This window comes from Amblyraja radiata, chromosome 31 (genome assembly GCF_010909765.2).
Source record: "Amblyraja radiata isolate CabotCenter1 chromosome 31, sAmbRad1.1.pri, whole genome shotgun sequence".
NCBI lineage: Eukaryota > Metazoa > Chordata > Chondrichthyes > Rajiformes > Rajidae > Amblyraja > Amblyraja radiata.
In genome coordinates, this window is record NC_045986.1 from 10,616,844 (window position 1) to 10,640,783 (window position 23,940).

General features: G+C 43.1%; 1 protein-coding gene across 6 annotated transcripts in view; it reads right to left on the minus strand.

The window, feature by feature from the left end:
• The window catches only part of clstn1 (calsyntenin 1), a 78,206-nt gene extending 56,398 nt beyond the window's left edge, over positions 1–21,808 (minus strand). For 5 of the 6 annotated variants that reach the window (XM_033047871.1, XM_033047868.1, XM_033047869.1 and 2 more), the window contains exon 1: positions 21,594–21,804. In XM_033047871.1, coding sequence (XP_032903762.1) covers positions 21,594–21,678 — 85 coding nt within the window. In that variant the 5' untranslated portion in view covers positions 21,679–21,804. Of the gene's footprint in view, positions 1–21,593 lie in introns of all 6 variants that reach the window. The other variant, XM_033047870.1, reaches the window with a different exon arrangement.
• Positions 21,809–23,940: the final 2,132 nt, after the last annotated feature.

Sequence of the window (23,940 nt, forward strand, 5' to 3'; positions counted from 1 at the left end):
ACGCAAGAACCATACTCCCGTGGTCAACAACCCTCAAGGGGAGAGGAGTTATTACCGTATTTCCCAGCAATGAAGACGCTATTTTTTACCCTAAAATAAAGCCAGAAAAAGTATCTGCGTCTTGGAGGCCGAAGGGTAGATTGTTAGCCTAGAAAGATAGACTTGGGCCAAATCGATTTTAAAACATGGGGGGGGGGGGGGAACAATGCGGCCTAACACAGGGGTCGGCAACCTTCGGCCCGGATCCGGCACTCATCCGACCCACAGGTGTATTTTTTTTCAATTTGTTTACGCGACCTGGGAACTGCAGCCAGTCCCAGGGTACGCAGGTGACATGGGCGCTACAGCCAGTCCCGGGGCAGGCGAGCTGACCTGGGAACTGCAGCCAGTCCCGGGGCATGCAGACGACCAGGGAACTGCAGCCAGAACTGGGGCAAGCGAGCCGACCTGGGCGCAACAGCCAGACCGGGGGCAAGCGAGCCGACCTGGGAACTACAGCCATTCGCGGCGCACGCAGCCGACCTGGGTGTCACAGCCAGACCTGGGGCAAGCGAGCCGACCTGGGCGCTATAGCCAGTCCCGTGGCACGCAGGCGACCTGGGAACTGCAGCCATTCCCGGGGCAGGCAGCCGACCCGAGAACTGCTGCCAGACCTGGGGCAAGTGAGCCGATCTGGGAACTGCAGCTATTCGCGGGGCAGACACACAGCCAACCCGGGTGTCACAGTCAGACCTGGGGCAAGCGAGCCAACCTGGGCGCTACAGCCAGACCTGGGGCAAGCAAGCCGACCTGGGCGCAACAGCCAGACCTAGACTCTCGCTCTCTCTCTCTCTCTCTCTCTCTGTTATGTGATCTCCCTGAGCCAGGAAGTCCCTGTCCCTTAGACCTGAACCGCATTGTGGGACAGGCGAAGATGGAGGCTCCCCAGTCCAGATTGCCTGCTTGAAGGAGTTTCAGATCTTCCTTTGTACTGACCAAACGCTTGATCCTGCCCCGCCAGCCTTTTTTCAAAATTTAGCAACTCAAAATGGGGGTGCATCTTCGACGCAGGTGCATCTTCATTGCCGGGAAATGCGGTACATTAAAATCATCCAAAAGAAAATTCAAAGCAAAATTTGAAGCGTAAGTTCTAAAGGAATTAGCACAAATATTGTCAGACATTGTGGTGTACTCATGGCCATAATTTCAACATTTGCTGCTTTTAAGCATTAATTTTCTATCCATATTTCTTTATAAACTACACAGCTAGTATCTCAAGCCTGGCATGGGAGAGGTAAACAAAAGTCCAATCCGGCCTGTAACCCAAAATCATCCGGCCCGCAGGCGTTTTTTTTCCCCCTCAATCATCCGGCCCGCAGACTTCCGTCATCTCCAGTACCTGGAATGTTTAAGAAAGAACTGCATATGCTGGAATATCGAAAGTAGGAAAATAAATGCTGGAGTGAGTTTCTCCAGCATTTTTTTCTACCACCGGTACCTGGAAGGTGATTTTCAGACCGAGTGTCAGGTGAAACACTGAGAAAGTGCTGCCCATACAATACAATACAATTTATTTGTCATTTGGACCCCGTTGAGGTCCAAACGAAATGTCGTTTCTGCAGTCATACATACAAAACGAAAAAGACCCAAGACACAACACAATTTACACAAACATCCTTCACAGCGCATCTTCTCCTCGCTGTGAAGGAAGGCAAAAAAAAAAATATCTCTCCCCTGTACTCCCCTCTCCCCCCATGTCAGAGTCAAAGACAGAGTCAAAGCCCCCGGCGGGCGATGTTAAATGTCCCGCAGCCATTAAAGCCACGCCGGGTGATGCAAGGCCACGCACCGGGTCTTGGTGTTGGAGCCCCGGCGGGCTCTTGGTGTTGGAGCCCCGGCGGGCGCTCACAAAGTCCCGCGGCCATTCCAAGCCGCGCGGGGCGGTGATGTAAGGCCCCGCTCCAGGTAATCTTCAACCCCGCAACTCGGGAGGGAGAAGTCCCCGTTGCGGAAGCCCCGAAAAGCGGTCTCCCACCAGAACTGTCCACAGACCTGCGGTAGGAGCTTCCGAATCTCCGGGGGTCGGGTCACAGCAGCGCGCCACCACAGCTCCACCCGCTCCGGACTCGGCCAGCTCCGCAATGGTGGGTAAGTCCGCAGCTCCGCGACTGGAGCCCCAGGTCGTTCCTGTTGGAGGCCGCTCCACGCAGCAGCCCCAACGACAACGGAGACCCGACAAAGAAAAGGTCGGGTCTCCCGTGCAGGGGAAAGATTTTAGAGTTTCCCCAACCCCCGCCCCCCACACACATACCCCGACAAAAATAATTAAAAACTACATTGAAACGAAACAGAAAATAATAAAAAGACAGACGGACTGCAGAGGCCGCTGCTGACGAGAGTCGCGCTGCCCATCGCCCTGTGTGAGGCCGGGCTCCTCCTCTTGGGCCCAGGCGTGGTGATGCAAGGTGGCCTGCGCTGGCTGCCGCAATGGCCAAGCGCCGAGCTCTGGCTGTACCGCATCCTGCGCAAAGCCGCCGGCACGGCCGCGCACCTTCTGTGTCTGGGCTTCACTGTCAGGATTGGGGTTGTCAGTAGGCCGTGGACGAGTGAGTAGGATATTTGAGCTCAGTGCTCCGGGTGGCATCCTCGAAGGGGCGGGATCTGTGTGAACACATGATTTGGTGCCTGCCATCTAGGGTCAGACATGTGTCCTGGCCCCTTGGCAGAAAAGGTTGCCGACCCCTGATTTACAACCATAATGGTACCAACAGTAATGGTATTTAAGAGGTGTTTAGACAGGTAAATGGATATGTATGGAATGGAGGGATAGGGATCATATGCAGGCAAAGATTAGTTTAACTTGGTATCATGTTTGGCATGGACATTGTGAGCTGAAGGGCTTGTTCCTGAGCTGTACTGTTCAATGTACACCACTTCTATGCAATATCATGCGGGTAAATCAGTCTGAAGTATGCAAGCTAGTTAGCACAGGGTAATTAAGAACAAAAATAAGGAACTCGGAAGATCAGTCTGCATCTGTGAAGGGAAATGGACAGACATTTTGGGTTGGGATCTTTCTTAAGACCAAAATGTACCAACTTGAAATTTCTTCTGTCCATCTCCCTCCACAGATTTTTGCTCAAATTTCAGCAAATGCATGCTGTACTCCTTTCAAACTAATGCAAAGCATTAAAGGACATAACATTCAATGGTCTGCAAAACCAGCTGATCTGGCACCAAAGTCTGAAGATACTGGTTCATGTAGTTTTAATTCACTCAATACAAATTATTTACACAGCTCAAATTAATGGATGTGACTATCCAGTAGCTATGCGGAGAATGGATTACACAAAGGCAAATAAGAGGTGGTCTTGGCTTCATGTTCAGCAGACATTGTGGGCCAAAGATCCTTTTCCCGTGTGGTGTTTTTCAAGAGTCAAGAGTGTTTGTCCTGTGTCCCAGATAGAATAATGAAATTCTTACTTGTAGCAGCACAACAGAATATGCAAACATAGTACACTGTAAACAATACAATAAACGAGGTATATAGACACACACACAAACAAAGATAGTGCAAAGATGTATTGTCCATGGATCTCCTTGGATTGTCACCTTGTCGTGGTAGAGAAGCTTGTGTGGTCGAGATCCTAAGAGCCACGCCGTCTGGAGCTATGCTCCTGGTAGGGCCACCCATGGCAGTAAGGTCGAGGGGAAGGTCCTTGACAAAGAGCAATCCAACCAAGACCTCAACGGTGGAACAGTCGGAGGATGACCTCTCTTGGACCCACAATACCTCGACACTGGTCAAGAAGGCTCACCAGCGTCTCTTCTTCCTGAGGAGACTAAAGAAGGTCGATCTGTCTCCTCAGGTTCTGGTGAACTTCTACCACTGCACCATCGAGAGCATCCTTACCAACTGTATCACAGTATGGTATGGCAACCGCTCTGTCTCCGATCGGAAAACACTGCAGAGGGTGGTGAAAATTTCCCAACGCATCACCGGTTCCTCACTCCCCTCCATTGAGTCTGTCCAAAGCAAGCGATGTCTGCGAAGGGCGCGCAGCATCGTCAAGGACTGCTCTCACTCCAGCTACAGGCTGTTTACCCTCCTCCCATCCGGGAAGCACTACAGGTCTCTCTGTTGCCGGACCAGCAGGTCCAGGAACAGTTTCTTCCCTACGGCTGTTACATTACTTAACTCTGCACCTCGGTGATTGCCAGTCACCCCCCCCGGACACTCCTTCCCCCAGAAAAATTGCACTACTACGACTGTATGTACGTATATATATTTATTGCTCATTATTCTATGTTCGCTCTTCTGGGGAGATGCTAACTGCATTTCGTTGTCTCTGTACTGTACACTGCACAATGACAATAAAGTTTGAATCTGAATCTGAATCTGAGGATGATGGCACACTTTAGTGGAGCGTCACAATGGCGAGAGAGGAGAACCGCGATCATCGCAAGAGAACTGAGAAGATGCCGGAAGGACATAGCTGCCCTTTGTGAAACCCGGCAGGCAGACGAAGGACAACTGAAGGAGGGGAAGGGTGGCTACACTTTCTTCTGGAAAGGAAAAGCTGCTGATGAGCCCAGGATCCATGGTGTTGGGTTTGCCATCAGGAACCAGCTCATCAGCCACCTCTCTGAACTTCCTGTGGGAATCAGTGAGCTTCTCATGATCATCCGTCTGGTGCTTCCCAACAACCAGATGGCAACAGTTGTGAGTGCCTATGCCCCTACTTTAGACTCTGAAGGGGAGGTAAAAGAGACCTTCGACGCCTGCTTGGACAGGACACCGTCTAAAATCCCCAGGGAGGATAAGATTATTCTCCCAGGAGACTTCAACGCCAGGGTCGGCCGGGATCAACACCTTTGGAAGGGTACCATAGGAAAGGCAGGCATCGGGAACATTAACTCCAATGGAGCTCTGCTTCTCAGCAAATGTGCTCAGCACAACCTCATCATCACTAACACCCTTTTTCACCAGAAAAACAAAGTTAAGGCATCTTGGAGACACCCACGCTCCAAACAGTGGCATCTCATCGACTATATAATTGTACGAGCCAGGGACCGCCGTGACGTGAACATCACAAGGGCCACGATCGATGCAGATGACTGCTGGACAGATCATTGCCTCATCCGCTCCATGATGTCCATCAAACTCAAGAGGAAGAGGATTCAAACGAAGCAGATACGGCCAAGCCTGAACCTTGAAATCCTGGAGGAAACTGCCACCCAGCAGCGACTTCAGGCTTCTCTTGGGGAAAGCCTCCAACAGGAATATCCTGATGACACTGAAGGACACTGGAGCCGGCTCAAATCCACCATCCTTGATACCTGTAAAAACATCCTTGGGTGCAAGTCCAGAAAACACCAGGACTGGTTTGACGAGAACGACAAAGGGATAGGACAGCTCATCTCCAAAAAAATGAAAACCTTTCGTACATGGCAAAATGATGTAACCTGCAACGCCAAAAGAGCGGTTCACTCCAGAGCCAAGGCGGAATTCCAGTGCCGGGTGAAGGAGCTTAAGAATTCTTGGTGAACAGAAAAGGCTCTGGAAATCCAGAGATTGGCAAACTCGGGTGACACCAGAGGCTTCTTCAGCGCTACTAAGGCCGTCTATGGTGCAAGCTACCGCGGCTTAACCCCCCTGCGCTCAAAAGACGGACAAGAGTTGCTGAAGAACAATGAGTCCATTAACGCCCGATGGAAAGAGCACTTCCAGGAACTCTTTAACCATGACCGCACAACTGAACCAGACATTACTCACCGCATCCCCCAGAGTCCCATCAGAGAAGACGTGAAAGAACCTCCCACTATGACAGAGGTTCAAGATGCCATCAAGAGCCTTAAGAACAACAAGGCCACCGGTCCAAATGGGATCCAGCTGAGATCCTAAAGGAAGGTGGACCGGAGCTCCTGTACCACATCCGCGCCCTACTCAAGGCCTGAGAAAAAGAAGAACTTCCCTCAGAATTCAGGGATGCTCTATTAGTGACCATTTTTAAGAAGGGGGACAAGGCTGAATGTGGAAACTACAGGCAAAGTCCTTGATCGTGTCCTCGCAAACCGACTTCTACCACTGTCTGCGGTGGTACTCCCAGAATCATAGTGTGTCTTCCACCCATCCAGAGGTACAGCAGTCATGATATTCACAGCATGCCAACTCCAGGAAAAATGCTGTGAACAAAGGCAGCCTTTGTACACGGCCTTCATAGACCTGACAAAGGCTTTTGACTCGGTAGACCGCCAGGCTCTTTGGAGCATACTATCACGGTACAGTTGTCACGACAAGTACATCAGAATATTGAGGATTCTACATGATGGCATGTAGAGCAACTGCGGCTCTGAGTCCGAGCCCTTCACTGTGGAAACGGGGGTCAAACAGGGATGCATCATCACACCCACCCTGTTTGTCGTCTTCATTACTGCCATACTTCATCTCATTGGTGAAGAGCTGCCACAGGGGATCCCAATCCTTTACAGAATTGATGGTGGGCTCTTCAACCTTAAAAGGTTGAAGGCCAAGAGCAGAGTCAGTAACACCGCCATCATAGAGCTTCAGTACCCGGACGACTGCACCATTGTAGCACACTCTGCAGAAGACCTCCAGGGCCAAGGGCCTAGCCTTAAATATCAAGACGACTCGGATCCTACATTAACCTCCACCCAACCAGGCATCTACCCAGCCCACTACAAAAGTGGACGACACCACTCTTGAAAACGTTGACCACTTCCCCAACCTTGGCAGCATTCTTTCCTCAAAAGCTGACATTGACTCTGAGGCCTGAGTTGTGCCAGCGGAGCCTACGCCAGACTCAGGAAAAGAACCTTTGAAGACCGAGACCTAAAGGTTCAAACAAAACTGCTGGTCTACAGAGCCGTTGTCCTCTCCACCCTGTTGTATGGAGCCGAGTCATGGACCACCAACAGCAGACACCTGAGAGCCCTGGAACAATACCACCAAAGACCCTTACAAAAGATTCTGAGAATCAGCTGGGAGGGCAAACGCACCAACATCAGCGTGTTGGAGGAAGCCAACATGACCAGCATCACCGCCACAATAATGCAGCACCAACTTCGATGGACTGGCCATGTCATCCACATGACCAACACACGTCTTCCTAAACAAATCGTGTACTCTCAAATGAAGGAAGGTCGCCGAGCTACTAGCAGGCCAAAGAAACGCTTCAGGACAACATCAAGACCAGTCTGAAGAAATTCCACATATCAAGCAACTTGGAGCACATTGCACTGGACAGGCACTCCTGGAGGAAATCCGTGCAGGAAGGAGCTGCATGCCTCTACAGACATCTGCAGACCCACAAGTAGACAACCTTATAGCGAGGAGAGGGCAGTCATACAGATGCCCGCCGATGATGAGTGCAAAGAGACAAAACCAATGCCCCCAAGTCTATGTAGTTCAGAGCTAATTTGGAGGTTGTAGGGCTGCAGTTCTATGTTCTAAACCCCAGTTCTGTACTTGTTCTGTCATTCAAAATGATCATGGCTAGTATTTTAGTTCAACAGCTCTCCTGTAAAACTTCACATTTTTCAATTCCCGTAAAGTGTTAAAAAATCTAGCTACATCCTCAATATATCCAACTGATCTTTCATGTTCTTCTTGGCTAGAGAATGCTAAAGATTTACTACCCTCAGGGTGAAGACATTCTCCTCACATCTTTCCTGAATGGTCAGTGCCTTATTTTTTGAGTGAATGGCTCCTGGCTTTAGATACCCAACCTCTGGAAAAATTTAACTATGCAGCTAACCTGTCAAACCCAGTAAGAACTGTGTTTCGATGAGGTCACCTCTCATGCTTTGAGATCAAGCATGCTTAAGCCAAGCTAAATCAGGCGGCATCTCTGGAGAACATGTATAGCTGATGTTTGGGACCGGGGCCCTTCTTCAGACACCAAGGAATGAACCCGTGGAATGCTCAATGTTCTATTTCACGTACAGGTTAAGACACCATATTTGTTAACAATGCTCCAAGTGTATATACTTATGCACAATTATGTACCCTATATACTGGCAGCAAGAAGTCCCTATTCTTGTGTTCAAATCTTCTCGCAGTTGTCTAACATAGTTTGCTGTACTTACATTAATTTCCAGTGACTTCATTATTGTTTTAATCATGTCACATTTTTTCCATGTTATATTCCTCTGCATTAACTTCTGCTGGCATCTGTGCATTCTTAAATGGATTATTAAATTCAACCAAATCATTTATATAGATGACAGACAGTTAGGTCCCCAAACGGATCCTTGCAACACCCAATTATCAGCCACAGCACCTGAAAATACCCTATTATTCCTGTTCTATTAACCAACTTGGTTCATGCCAATCCATGCCAATGCAAAGCCACCAATTCCATGTGTTCTAATTTTAAGAAGCTCGTGTGGCATCTGCATCCAAATACATCCAAATACATATTGGCTAGTTCATCCTTTTAAATTCTTTACAGAAGTTGTCATGTCAAGAAATTGGAGTTCCGAGATTTGTATAGGATCTTGTTTCATTCATTTGATTTCAGAATCTCAAAATAATTTGTTTACATTTTGTGCAAGGGATAAAATTTAATTAATTTGAATAGAAAATGTTATTATTCCTCAAAGCATGGAATTACAAATGAAATAAGTTCTCCAAGTACAAACATTTTTGGAATGTATAAATTACATCTGATATGCACACATTCCCACAAACAGTAGCGTGATAATGATCAGAAAGTATTTTTGGATGTTGTTTAAATTTAGCCAGAACAGTAATGTTTTCCAGCACTGAGTTTTTCCACAATCCACTTCACAGTACTGGTTGTTGAATATTAAGCACTTACTCAAAGCTCTCCACTCATCTCCTAACATGCTTTCTCCATATTCGACTTGCAGTTAATCCCTTCTTCCTGAGCAAGTGCTATTCCACATATGTTGAAACTTATATATTGTTTACATACGGGGAATGATACAAATGTGATTTTTTTTGTTCCAATGGAAGCAGAGATCAAGCTGCAAGAATATTTCTTGTATCAATTGAGAGTGCTGGCTTGGCATTTTTGATTTGGGTGTGGATAACAGATTACATACATGATAAAACTTGCAGTTTATTGCTATTATTACATTAAAAAGTTCCTTTTGAGATATGTCAAGGAAGTTTAACTGATAAAGTTGTGTTTGGGTCAGCCAAGAGTTTATAATTTCTCTTTTTTTTCACCCAAATAATCCTTAAACATGAATTTTAAGATAGTAGTCACTTAAGACTGACATGGATCATTTTGATTTCATGTTTTCAAGAGATTTGTGACTTGTTGGTAAAACAATTACAAATTAGTAAGATTCTGATGCCTAGGTTTGATTGCCCAAGAATAAATTGCTATTTTAATGCATTGCAAATGTTCTAGTTGAAGATGTCTTTAATTTGAGAGTATTTTGCTACATCAAAGTTCTTGAGAAATAAGATTCATGTGGATGTGAACACCAGTGAAATTGGTAAAACAATGTGGAATGTAGCACACCAGAAGCTTCAATCGTTGCATTTGTCCAATCAGCAGATAAAACAGGGATACAGGGTAGATGAGCAAACTGACTCGACAACTGTGGTGCAGAAAGCTAGGGAAAAGGCATGCAGTGTAAATAGTATAGTCAGTGGGACAATGAATCAAATAACTAAGGTTATAGGAAACATATTTTAGTCGGGGATGGGCTTTGGAGGAAAAAATTGACAAAATTATAGAAAGGACACAGCATTAAGGCATATTAGCATATGGCAACTGATAACAAAAGTCTGTCAGGAAGGGAAAAGTATGCAAACATATAATCAAATCTCCAACTGCAGAAATTAGAAGTACCTGCTACTACGGCATTACAATCATCATGAGAGATTTTACATGAAGTGACAAGTCAAAATAAAAGTGGCGTAAATAAAGAAATAGTGTCGTTTTATATATAAAGTAATTGTTTTCAAAATCAACGAGGAACCAGTGAACACTGAATTGGGTATTAAAAAAGGAATAATTAGTAGTTATGGGGCCTTCAGTGAACTGGGATCACAATGATAAAATATTGTATTAAAATTGGAAATGGGCAGTTGCAGCCCCTTAAAGTCATCCCTCGTCCTTTATTCCACTTCCATCAACTTTCTCATTACCTAAACTCCTCCGACATCACATTTCTTCCATGAACCATGATCCTTGAATCCTATCCCTTTAAATGTTTCCTAATTAAGCCTTAAAGTCACATAAAACGCTGGCAGATGAACAGCACATCAGCACTGAGCTGAGGCATCTTTAATCATCCTTGGAATGAAGAGGGCATGACAAAGGAGGGACTCTGCCGCAATTGCCAAACCAATCGAAGTAATTACCAAATCTTGATGCCCCACAACATTGAACGACTAAAATGAAAAACTGACAGACACGATGTGAAGGAATGAACTGCAGATGCTGTTTTAAACCAAAGAGACACACAAAAAGCTGGAGTATCTCAGCGGGCAGGCAGCATCTCTGGAGAGAAGGAATGGGTGGTATTTTAGGTTGAGACTCTTCTTCAGATCAAAATTGACAGAATTAATTATGCAAGAGCCTCGTCCATCCCACATCTCCCATCCAGAGTCTAAGGTTGGTTAAATAAGGGTGGTGAGTCACTACCATCACTGAAAGGGGTTTGTGCTAGAGGGGAAAAAATAAATTTAAAAAAAATCACAATATAGATGGATTTCTGGAAATGAACCCACACCGCTTCCCTATAACTTAGGGTCAGCTGCACACTTGAGGAAGTGCACTTGGAAAATTTAAAAAATGAACATGAATTTTAACAATGTAAACTAGAGTGAACCAGTTGATATTGTGTAACTAGACTTTCAGAAGGCCTTTAATAAGGCTCGCTATTATTGCTAATTTGCAAGAAATTAAATAATTACAGCACAGGGTACTTAGAATGAAATTACAACAGATAAAATAGTATGGGTACATGGGCAATTTTTCATTTGGGATCTACAGTGTGAAGGCCTACTGCTTTCATGGAAAGGATTAATTATAATATATCCAAATTTGCTCATAAAATGAAACTGGATGGCATTGTGGGCTGTGAGGCAAAAGAAGCTTAGGGAAATAGCACAGCAGAGATCACCTATTTTGCTATAAAAAGTGGAATACTAAAATACTTTTTAAATAGCAAGATTGGTATTTAGAAAGATCTGCATGTTCGTGTAAACGAATCACTGAAAGTGATCCTGCAAGACATTAGTAGGACAAATGGTAAATTAATTCTTATTATGAGAATATTTGCACACGAGTAAAGATGTCTATTTAAAGTATAACATGCCCACATTAATATACCGGATGTAAATCTGATCTACCCCCAAGGAAGGGTAAGTTTGCAAAAGAGGCAGTGCTGCAAAGGTTGACTAGCTTCAATTCCCAGATTGGGAGAATGACCCACGAGAAAGAGATCAAAGAGTGTATCGAGATTGCATTCTAGAATTCAGAGGAATGAAGACTGATCTTATTGACAAAAACCTCTAATTGGCTTGCCAGCATATAATGTTTCCCCAACCTAGAACCAGAGGTCACTCTCAAAATATATGGTCAGTCATGCAGGACTGAGCAGAAGAAACATTCTTTACCAAGGGAATACTATCTCTTTGGAATCTTCTACCCTAATGGGGTTGGGGATAAGTTGTCAAGTATATTCAAGGCAGAAATTTATCAAATACAGTAAGCTGTTGTAACAATACTGAAACATACCAATGTTAAGCTATCACAGGACTTGCAACAAATTTCAACATCCAGGCTTACTGTACCAGGATTACAGCCTGCACTGAACTAAACCATTTCATTAACAAAAAGATTCCACAAAATAAAGTGGATAGTTGACATCTTGAGACCCTTCCTCTGGATTTGTAGAGTAAAATTAATCAGTATAAAGAGGTGGGATGGAGAAAGAGCAAGTAAGTGATAGGTAAGAGAAGGCAGGAATAGGGTGCTAATTGTGGATGATCAGCCATGATCATATTGAATGGTGGTGCTGGCTGCAGCTATTGTCAATACAGGGGAGGAAAGTTGATTGGCAGATGATTTTAGGTGGGAGTGGATAGGATGAAGCTAATGACAGAGACTGGGAGATGATTAGTGGAGAAAACAAAAGACTAGTTTCAAAAATCTGATAAGGAAGGCGAAATGTGGATCCAAATAAAGGAGGGATGGCGGTAGATGAGAACAGAGAGAGGTGAGTGGTGAGCAGTGGGGAGGATTTGAAAGTTACCAGTTAGAGGAGTGTATGGGCAAAGGAACAGATGGTACGGGGGGGGGGGGGGGGGTATTGTGGGAACAAGAGAGTAAGCAAGGACTAGGGTAAATTGAAGAGGGAAAGGGATTGCCTGAATTTCAGGTTGCGTGAAATTAGAGAATTCAACTTTCATGCTATTGTGTTGCAGACCACCCATACAGATATATAAAGTCCTGTTCCTCTAGCTTGTGCTTGGCCTCACCCTGTCAATGAAGAGGCAGAAGATAGACAGGTTGGTGTGGGAATGGGAATTAATATGACAACATAGTGGGGAATGCCCTGTATTCAAACCTCGCCAATAGGATTTAATATCTGATCTGTAGTGTGGTCCTTCAACAAAATCAAACACGGGTAATAAACATTCCTGGTTACTTGCAAATGAATGAATTCTATGCACGTACTAAAACTGTAAAAGGTAGGGATTATTCAAATAACAGAAGCAACCATTTTGTCAGGCGAAATAAGCCACCTCACTCAGCTTTAGAACAAGCCTGGTCTGTCTGTGCAAAGCAGACATTAACCAAAAAAAGACACACCCAGAGATTCAATATAAATGTTTCGCCTTTTTCTATAGTCATGCTCTACTTTTCACAGATCAGCCATTCATACACAGCAAGCTATAAATGTCTTAAAACAGGTGGCTCACTGCTTGAAATACTGACATAATTGTTACATCACTGTATTTAATATGGAAACTAAAATGTTTCAAATTTCATTTCCCACGCATCCCCTCCACCTCTCTCCATATACACACATCCACCCAATTCAAAATAAGGTTGAAAGACCCTTCATCAGAACTTCAATCTGAAACATTAACCATGTCTCTTGTTGAAGAAGCATCTGCAGGGGAAAGGAAAGCAGAGGTCTGAAGGGGAGAAAATGCTGCCTGATCTATTGCCTCCTGCATTATTTTATTTCAAGTTTCCAACGCCTGCCCTTTTTTTAATTTGGATTACAATTGAACCAAACTCCACTTAACCTAGAAATAAGATATACTGTACTTTAATCTTAAATTTTATGGCACTAAATAAAGTAATTTTAAGGTAGTGGCCATGAATGCCAATCCATCCAACCTCCTACATTCCAAATGGCTTCCTGATTCATGAATTAAACCAATTATCAATTGTCTACGGGATACGGTTTGCTTACAAAATTGTAGTCAATTTGCCTTCAAACACAGTTAAGTAGCTCACTGTGAAGTCAATTGAGGGATATAAGGAAAAATGTTAACAGGTCTAGACAAGGGAACATTTTGAAAATACTAGAATCCATTCTATTTAACAAGACAGGGGAGAACCAAAAAAAGTGCAATTGAGGGAGAGAAAAAGTGGAATGCACATAGATTTCTAGAAACAAGGAAAGAGTAGCACGATGGCGCAGCTGAAGAATTGATGACTTCCGGCGTCAGAGACCTGGGTTCGATCCTGACCATGGATGTTGTCTGTACAGAGTTTGTACGTTCATCCCATGACCAGCGTGGATTTTCAGATATCTTCGGCTTCCTCCCACACTCCAAAGGCATACAGGTTTGCAGGTTAATTGTCTTGGTAAAATTGTAAATTGTCCCCAGTATGTGTAGGATACTGTTAGTATGCGGGGATTGCTGGTCGCAGACTCAGTGGGCCGAAGGGCCAGTTTCCGCACATCTCTAAACTAAACAGTGCAAATACTGGTTTACAAAAAAAGGACACAAAGTGCTGGAGTAACTCAGTGGGACAAGCAACATCTCAGGAGAACATTGATAGGTGAGTGTTCAGGTCAGAACCCTTCAGACTGATTGTGGAAGGGGGAGGGGGAAGAAAGCTGGGAGAGAGGAGAAGTAGGACAGCACATAGGTAATATGTGAACACAGACAAGATAAGTTTTTGGTAGGCAGGTGGTTGGGTAAAGGTCAGCATTTAAAAAAGGCGCTGGACAAAAAGATTGAAGTTGCAAATTGCGAACTTAGAGATAGGAATGTGAATGGAGGGGGAGAGGGGGGAAAATAGGTGCGAGCCCAGGTGGGTGTGAGGGAGATTGGGAGGGGGAATGGTGAACTCCCAATTGGTCTGGCAGTGGTTTATCCCAATTCTCGATCAGTACTGCGCATCCCATCTGCCCAATAACATGCCTGCTGTTCTCCAGTTTTACAGAATTGGCTTAACTATTGATTCACAATTGTGGATAAATTCAGTTGTGGCACAAAGTAATCAATGTTCAACATTTCTTTGAACAAACTATAATTTGGTTTTGTGTGATTGTGGCAGTTCCCTCTGTTACCACGGATAATTTAAACTTTACTAAATCTACCTGCTAGGATGAGAGAGAGTAACCTTGGCATTTCTTTATTGCACAAAAATGAAATCTCAGAGGGTACCAATTAAACTGTAAACCAAGGTCAGGAATATTAACACCTGTAGATTAGTCTTGACAACACTACTATTAATGCATTGTGGAAGAAAAGGAAAGGGGCCAAGGACAGCTCCAAGGGAAACCGTAGGGCAGGATAGATAAGACACCCAGGAGGTGTACTGATAACAATGGGATGCGATTAGGATGCAAGGTGTGTGAGAAAAAAATAAACAATTAGATTCATTCAAGTTACCTTCATAAGGTGGTGCTGTTTATCAATTTATGCAACAACAAAAAATTGAAACAATACCTTGTCCAATAATGAAACACCAGCATTTAAGCTAGTTGTTGAAAACCAGCATCAGATAATAACTGCATATCTGACCACAAAGAATCTAGTTCCCTTTTAAGCATATGCTGAAAAGGTTGCTTCTAAGCATAGCGAAAAATAAATTATTTCTGCTTGCCTGATCCTATTGTGTGCATTCAAATGAAATGACAATCATCTGCAAAGGTCTTCCTTCCTTCTCAAATAGGCACGGCAGGAGTCCTTCAGGCACCTGTCCTTGGTTCAATTAAATCCCCCACAAAGATTCAATTGCCTCATGGCTGTTCAAGTAGAGGTGCCACCTCACGGCTCTCCAAATTCACACCAGACTATGGAGTTTGGATGTTCTTCCAGTCAGTCTGGGTTCTCTTTGGGAGATATTGTTTCCTTCCACATCACAAGCCCCGCAGATTGTAAAGTTAACAGCTCTAAAATCTCCCTAGACTAGCAATAGAATCCGTGAGAAACTGATGGGGAATGTGAAGAGATTAAAATGGGATTACAGCAAAAAGCTGTTTAATGGTCAGTGCCGTCTCTGTTAATTGTTATTAAGGAAGAGATGCAAGCAATTAGGCAGGATCAATGTTTTATGGGAGAGGAAGTTTGGTTAAATACAATGAGTATTTATTTAGAATACAAATGGCAGGGTAGATTCAGGTGAGCCAATGGATGTAATATGCTTGGAGTTCCAAAAACATTAGTGAGAACAGTGCAACAGCAGAGCTAGAGTGTTATATGATGAATTGATTGCTTAACAGAAATCAAAGGATAAACCTATTGTTTTCTAATTTAGCAAGCATGCAAAGGGCTCATTGCTATGCAATCTATAATGACTTGGGCAAAGGGACCACAGTATTGTATTAAAATTTGCTGACATATATAGGCAAGCAAGAGTTGTGAGTGTTAAGAGAGCAGTCAATATAAAGGTTAGTACATTTACTAAATGGTGGGAAGAGTAGTAAGATATTTGATAGATAATGAAACATTAATGCTCAGAAAGATCCAGTTGCCCTTGGATAAGAAAATTACTTACTGCATCTGCACTATTTAAGATAAATAGACTGTTAGTGTAAAATGCAACTAAGATGGAGCACAACAGCAATTACATAGAAACAAAGAACTGCAGATGCTGGTTTTCAAAAAGAGATATTGCTGGAGGCATCACCTCTGGAGAACATAGAAAGGTGACATTTTAGATCAGGTCCCTTCATCAGACATATTGGGGGTGGGGAGAAGAAACTTGGGAGAGAGGAGAGGCAGAGCAAAGCCTGGCAGGTAATAGGCAACACAGGTAAGAGGGGATTTTGAGAGGCAGATGTTTGGGATAAAGGCAGGCCAGAGATGAAAGAGACAGGAAGGTGTGACCTAGAAGGGTTCAAGAGTTGTGAATTGTAAAGCTGGAGCAAGGAATGTAGTGGAAGGGGAGGGGAGAAATAGGTGCAAGTCCAGGTGGGGCACAAGGGGGTGTGGTCTTCAATTGTTTAGGTCTTCTGCAATTCCTTCACTAAAGCCCACTCAAGATGCTGCTTAAAATAAACTTCTGATAAACCTTTTGTCCTAATATTTCCTGCAATGGTATTTATTTGGTTTTGTCTGATAGAAAATCCTTTGTACATATTGTAGTAAAGGAATATGAATATGCGCAATTGCTACATTTTGAAAAAAATTATTTATGCCAGTGTTACTCATGCTTAAAATCATTTTGTTAAAGCGTGCATTTGTCCAGAGGCCATAGTTCAGTACTATAATGTCCAGCAAATTTAAGAGAGTTCATATAAACAAATTAAGCTTTATATCAAGGTCTGTAAATCGTATGCTAACTGGGTTGCTTTATTTATATTATTTAGACTCCGTAAACAAATCAAAATTATATATATATATATAATTTTGATTTGTTTACGGAGTCTAAATGAATCCCCAGTGCTGTTTACTAGCCACGAATAAATACCCTTCTTTAAAACCCAGATGTGGCCTTCAGCAATACAAGTGGGCCGGATCAACGACCCACAGGAAAGAATACAGTGCCAAGTGCTGGTCTCAAGGTGTGAGGAAATTTGATGCATTTTAACAATAAACCAGGGAACAAATCTTCTTCCCCCCCCCCCCCCCCCCCCCAATATTTTAAATATATATAATCTTCCTCCCAGGTGATTGGCGCAGGAATCTTGGGGGGGGGGGTTTATTTGTGATGTAGGTAGGTGCAAGGCTTTTCTCTGAGCCACAAAAAGAAAGCAAAGAAATATCACCAAGATATTCCCCGACAAACTGATATAATCAAGGATTGCATATGGGAAAGAGGTATGGGGAACCGTTACATTCGCTCCTCACATGCCGACAAGCAAAACAGAGTTAAAAGGACAAGCGAAGTGAATAACACAAGTTGTTGTCATAAACTATTGGCGAGTCACTGCAGACACCCCTAAGAGCTGGCCCAATACCAAGTTGTAAGTATCCTGCAGTGTAAATATGGGGTTCAAACAACAAAAGACAACTCCTTCCCCTTATGTAACCATATTAGCATTCGCAGTCTAACTGTCATAGAATGAAAATAATCTTACAATGAAGTGCAGCGATATATAATAGTAAGCGCATCCAGGTATGGCCATATACAAAAAGATAATAGCAAAATATCTAGAATTAGAAAGGTAAATAGCACTGGCCATTTAAATCTATGTAAATTTGAATGAATCAACGACTGCAAATGTTCTTAACAGAGTTTTTACAGAATTGCACTACATTTACAATCATGAATATCAAATTCAGGTACAGAAATGTTTGAACATGAATTTAGTTTGGTCCTGCCTGACCTTTGAATAAAATACAAAACCAGCATGAACACTAAGTCTCCTTTGCCAAACACCTTTGAAGGTACTTGGCATGTTTTCTATATTAAAATTATCATTCCATAACAAATTGACGTGCATTATTGGACAGCACAGTGGCACAGCTGGTAGAGCTGCTGCTTCACAGCACCAGAGATCCGTGTGCGGTCCCGACTTCGGATGCCATCTGTGCGGAGTTTGCACGTTCTCTCTGTGGTTTCCCAGGTGCTCTGGTTTCTGCCCACAACACAAAAATCTGTGGGTTTTTAAATGTTGTCTGGTCCCTTAATTACCCCTGGTGTGTATAGTGGATGAGAAAGTGGGATAACGTGAATAATCGACATGGGCTTGGTGGGCCAAGGGGCCTGCTTCCACACCGTATCACTAAATTAGACACCAAAAAAGCCAAGTTTCCTACGACTGGACTAATCTGCTATTTCATTACTTTTTCTTAACACTTTTTTCAAAATAAAGAATGCTGACTAGAGCATGGCCAAAATGTGTTTCTCTTTTGTCTCTCAGAGACCTAAAGCGAAAGGTAGAGTTTGCAGATTTAAATTAAAATAATTCTGTGAGCTAGTGGCATAATGGCCATGTTACTGGATGAGTGATAAACAGAATCAGCACCATTGACCTGGAGGTGCTCGTTTAAGTCCCATTTTTGCTGCCAGGGAATTCAGTTAATTAAACAAATCTATTTTTTAACTTATGAAAATCTTTTCTACTGAACCCCACCTGGACCCTCGGTGACGAGGTTGACTTTCAATCTAGGAAAAGCACTGTTGTGGCAAACTCTGGCAATTGACATGGCAATGCTCTTCAGGGCAATTAGAAATAAGCAATATGTCAGTTTCCCCCCAAATGAATACAAAGAATTATTTCTACTGAATCAGAGAATTGCTATAAGCCAGTTAGGAAGATGAAAATCAAATACTTAAATACAAAGCTAGAGCATCAAACAAATTGAGCCATAAATCTGTTCTCTAGATTGGTCAGTAAATTCATATTGAATGTACTATACTACTGTTGAATTAATATTTATCCTTACAAACAAACCTGTAACCTGTAATAGAACTGCAGGTACAGGTATTCTAAACTTTGACATTTTGATTAAGAACTTTTACCATATATTTTAGGATTAGTACAAGACCAAAAGAGGATTATAATTAGCACCTTGTATTATAACCAATTTTTAATCTTAAAACACTTTATTTACCACATTGTTAAAAAAACAACCTATATCAAAGAATGGAATCATGCATTGTAGCTAGTAATTATTCATTACTATCTACAAAAAAATCTCACCATACACTAAAAAATAGGAGGTACACAAAAATGCTGGAGAAACTCAGCGGGTGCAGCAGCATCTATGGAGCGAAGGAGATAGGTAACGTTTCGGGCCGAAACCCTTCTTCAGACTCAAGAAGTCTGAAGAAGGGTTTCGGTCCAAAACGTTACCTATCTCCTTCGCTCCATAGATGCTGCTGCACCCGCTGAGTTTCTCCAGCATTTTTGTGTCCTTCGATTTTCCAGCATCTGCAGTTCCTTCTTGAACACTAAAAAATAGGAACTTGACATTTCCCAAGAACAAATTTGCCTCATTCACTTTTAAAGTGAAACGTTAACAAGACCATGAACAATGTCACTGCAAAGCAAATTTGTTCGAGAGCAAGTCAAAACACATATTGAAACATGGTACAACATGTTACCTGTGGTATACATTTAAAAAACAAATTTTAAATTGCATAATTTAAAGAAACCAAAGGTTTCAACTAAGACTAGGGAAATTACAGCAATTATGTTTGCATTTGGATTTGAAACCTGACAAATAAAAAATTCCACCGTGTGAAGTGTCACGTGTCCTTGTGACCGCGTGAGTTTCCTCTGGGTTCTCCGGTTTCCTCCCAAGTCCCAAAGACCTGCACGTTTGTAGGTTAATTGACCTCTATAAATTGCCGGAGTGTAAAGCAGTGGATGTAAAAATGGGACAACATAGAACTAATGTGACCGGTTGATCGATGGTCGGCATGGACCGTTTCCATGCTGTATCTTTCAATCAATCTGGGCCTCAAAGGTGACTGAAACCACAGCTTGAACTAGTTCGATCAATTCATGTCTTAACCAAGCTTTCAATCACAATCTTTAGTCCTCAAAATAAGTCATATTTAACATCTATGATTTAGTGTTACAACTGAACTTTTTAAATAGTTACAAAATTATTAAGCAGCTCTCTGAATCAATGCACTTGAAAAATTGCTCAAGTTATTTATAAGAAAAACATTGCAATTTTTAGGATTTTTTCTCCAACAGCAGCGAATATTGTGGCATTTTAGGAATGAATTATAAGTCACTGTGCTGAGCAACATAAAGGCAAAGAAGGTAAGATAATCTAGAAAGCTTGATTAATATTTTTCTGTTGTCCCTTTTTTGTAAATATTGAGCAGCTCAGCAACTCTGAAATTATATTCAAAATCACATATTCATCTTGCATTGAATTATTGCTTTGTTCCAGCAGGATTGGGTGAAACAATAGTATTCTTTATAGATAAAGTACCCTGGAAACCCTTAAAGATTAAGCAGCTTTCAAGAAAAGCTGGCAGTAAATCTTTGGCATTTAAACTGCAACATTTACTCATCATTAATGATATAGAATACTAACTCAGTAAATATTTAAATATATTTAGATCAGAACAAACAAAAGTCCATCTGCAAAATCTGAATATTCTCTATGATATATTCTCCAAGTTACCAATATCAAAAATAAATTTGGATCATTTCACTAAATTACAAGAAAAGCACATATCAAAAGAACCTGCAATGCGACTTTTGCGCTTTAAAAGAATAATCAATATTAATATCGCCCATTATGCATTTATCTACATGTTTAACTGGCTAAAAAACGCAATAAACAACATGAAAAAGTTACCACTTTCATTGTTTACAACTGCAATCAATGGAATCAAAACATTTCCAATCGGCGGTGGGGCGGGCTAGGTGTTAAAGGCTTTGCTTCCTATTAAAATTATTTAAACCAACGAAGAAAAAACGCCACACTGATGCAGCATGGTGCTACTACTAAATAGTGAATTTTAACAGAACACCTTAATTCTAAAGAAATGCGAGGAAATACATGTAGGTGCGGGCAGGCATAGTTAACAGTGGGCATGAAACCCATCGGAAGGCAGAGGATGCCTGAACAACCAAAGATTTCAGTGTAATATGTTTTGTTGCTGCAGTCTAAAGTAACGTCATTTGGCTCTACATATAAACAAAGCCTTGCCCTTTACTAACCCATTAACCAAACCCACACTGAAAAAGGAGACAATCTTCTGGAATATTTAACCCATCCAAGAATTGCATAAGAAGGGTCTTTTTAAAGGGAAAGACAAGATACCAAAACAAAAAAACGCAATATTTTGTTTTGAATATAAAAATGAAATAGGCTGACACATTAGAAGTTGTTTTTCCCCCTAATTATAAGAGAGTCAACTATTTTCTGTAAAGGTGGGCGGATTCCTGTACTGAAGAGAATTTGATTACAAATAAATCTGTGAGATGCCACTTCTCCCATCCGATGGAGACGGAGGGTGGTGATTGGAATTGGACATTGCAACCACGATCAACCATAAATCCTTGCAAAGCAAAAATGCATGAGCTAAACCTTTATTTAAATAAGAGAGATAAATAAGCATGTTGGGTTTTTTTTCTCCTCAGCATCAATACCAGGAGCATCTGCAGGAACATGGCCGGAGCGAAGCAAACATACACACAGCCCATCCTCAAGCGGACCAAATATTAAACCAGACTCGGATGCGAAAGGAGGTTGTGGGGTGGGTTGTGCTCACCTTTAGCGGCCGAGGTTGCGACCGAAAAGCTCAGCAATAGGCAGGCGAGCGAGGCGGCAAATCTGCTGCACCTGACCGAATCCATGTCGCCGCTGCCGCTCGTCGGCCGGGTGTGGGAATAAAATGGCGGTCGGTCGCCCTCCCGCTGGATCGCCAACGCTCCGCAGCCCCGCGCCACCGCCTGCCTGCCTGACGTCACCGCCACCGCCGCCGCGGGGGAGGGGAGGGGAGGCTACGTCACACGGCGCGCCCCGCCCCCCCCCACCCCATCCTCCCTGACCCCACGTGACCTCTTAAAGGGACCAATCCGCCAATATTTATATCTTCTAAGGTACACAAAAATGCTGGAGAAACTCAGCGGGTGCAGCAGCTGCAGCATCTATGGAGCGAAGGAAATAGGCAACGTTTTGGGCCGAAACCCTCACCGTCTGAAGAAGTGTTTCGGCCCGAAACGTCGCCTATTTCCTTCGCTCCATAGATGCTGCTGCACCCGCTGAGTTTCTCCAGCAATTTTGTGTACCTTCGATCTTCCAGCATCTGCAGTTCCTTCTTGAACCCTTCTTCAGACTGATGGGGGGTGGCGGGGAGAAGAAAGGAAAAAGGAGGAGGAGGAGCCCGAGGGCTGAGGGATGGGAGGAGACGGCAAGGGCTAACAAAATTGGGAGAATTCAATGTTCATGCCCAATATTTATATCTTCTATGTGTTTAAGAAGGAACTGCAGATGCTGGAAAATCGAAGGTACACAAAAAAAAGCTGCAGAAACTCAGCGGGTGCAGCAGCATCTATGGAGCGAAGGAAATAGGCAACGTTTCGGGACGAAACGTTGCCTATTTACTTAGCTCCATAGATGCTGCTGCACCCGCTGAGTTTCTCCAGCTTTTTTTGTGTACCTTTTATATCTTCTACCTCGACTCTGTCCAGGGTCTGCTTTTAGGTTAGGCAGAGATTCACTTGCACCTCCTCCAACCTCATCGACTGTATCCATTGTTCTAGATGTGGACTCTTGTACATCGGCGAAACCAATGAGACTGGGCGATCATTTCACTGAACAGTTTCTGCCTGGACCTACCTGATCTCATGGTTGCCAAACACTTTAATTCCCCCTCCCATTCACTTTCTGTCCTCGGCCTCCGCCAAGAGACAAGATGGCCCCGACATCAGGAGGCTCGAGGCCCCAGACCAACGGAGAACAAAGAAGGGAATAAGATTGAACTTTTTTTTCCGCCTTCCATCAATAGTCTTTGAGGAATGTGGAGGAGTCACTGTGGTGGATGTTAATGTTAAAATGTATTTTGTGTGCTTTGTTGCTTTTTATTGGTATGGCTGTATGGCAAATCAAATTCCTCATATGTTGCAAAACATACTTGGCTAATAAAGTATGATTATGATTGTCAGAGTGAGGCTAAATGCAAATTGGAGGAGCAACACATATTTTGTTCGGGCAGCTTACAACCCAGGGGTATGAATATTGATTTCTCTCTTCAAGTAACCTCGGCATCCCCCTCTCTCCATTCCTCCCCCACCCAAGAACTCCAGCTTTTTGTTCTCACCTAGCAAACAGCTAGCAATGGCCTGTTTCCTTTATCATTGTTATTTATTTGCATATCTTTCATTAATTTGTTCTATATCTCTCTACATTATCATCTATATCTCTCGTTTCCCTTTCCCATAACTTTCAGTCTGAAGAAGAGTCTTGACCCGAAACATCACCCATTACTTTCTCCCCAGAGATGCTGTCTGACCCACACACACTAGGGGCAATTTTACATTAAAACCAAGCCAATTAACCTGCAAACCTGTGCACCTTTGGAGTGCGGGAGGAAACCGGAGCACCTGGAGAAAACCCATGCATTCACAGGGTGAATGTACAAACTTTGCACAGATAACTCCCGTATTCAGGATCGGACCCGGGTCTCTGGTGCAGTAAGACAGCAACTGTGCCACCATACCGCCCTTCAGGTACCTGTTTTCAGCGTAAAGCAGAACAATACTTCAAATGTTCAGCAGATCAGGCAACAACATATGGAGAGAGAAACAGAGTTAACGTTCCAAGGCAAAGAGCCGAAGAAGGGTTTCGGCCTGAAACGTTGCATATTTCCTTCGCTCCATAAATGCTGCCGCACCCGCTGAGTTTCTCCAGCACTTTTGTCTACCTTCATCGGAATACTATCAGCTCGATTACAGTTCTGATGAATGGGCATCAACTGAAAATGTAACTGGAAATATAATGTTCACATCTTAGATGACAGTCAATTCTCCAATTTTATATAGAATTGAATTCTCCAATTTTAGGTAACATGAAATCCTCCAATTTTAGGCCTAGAACCCAATGGGATGAACATTGAA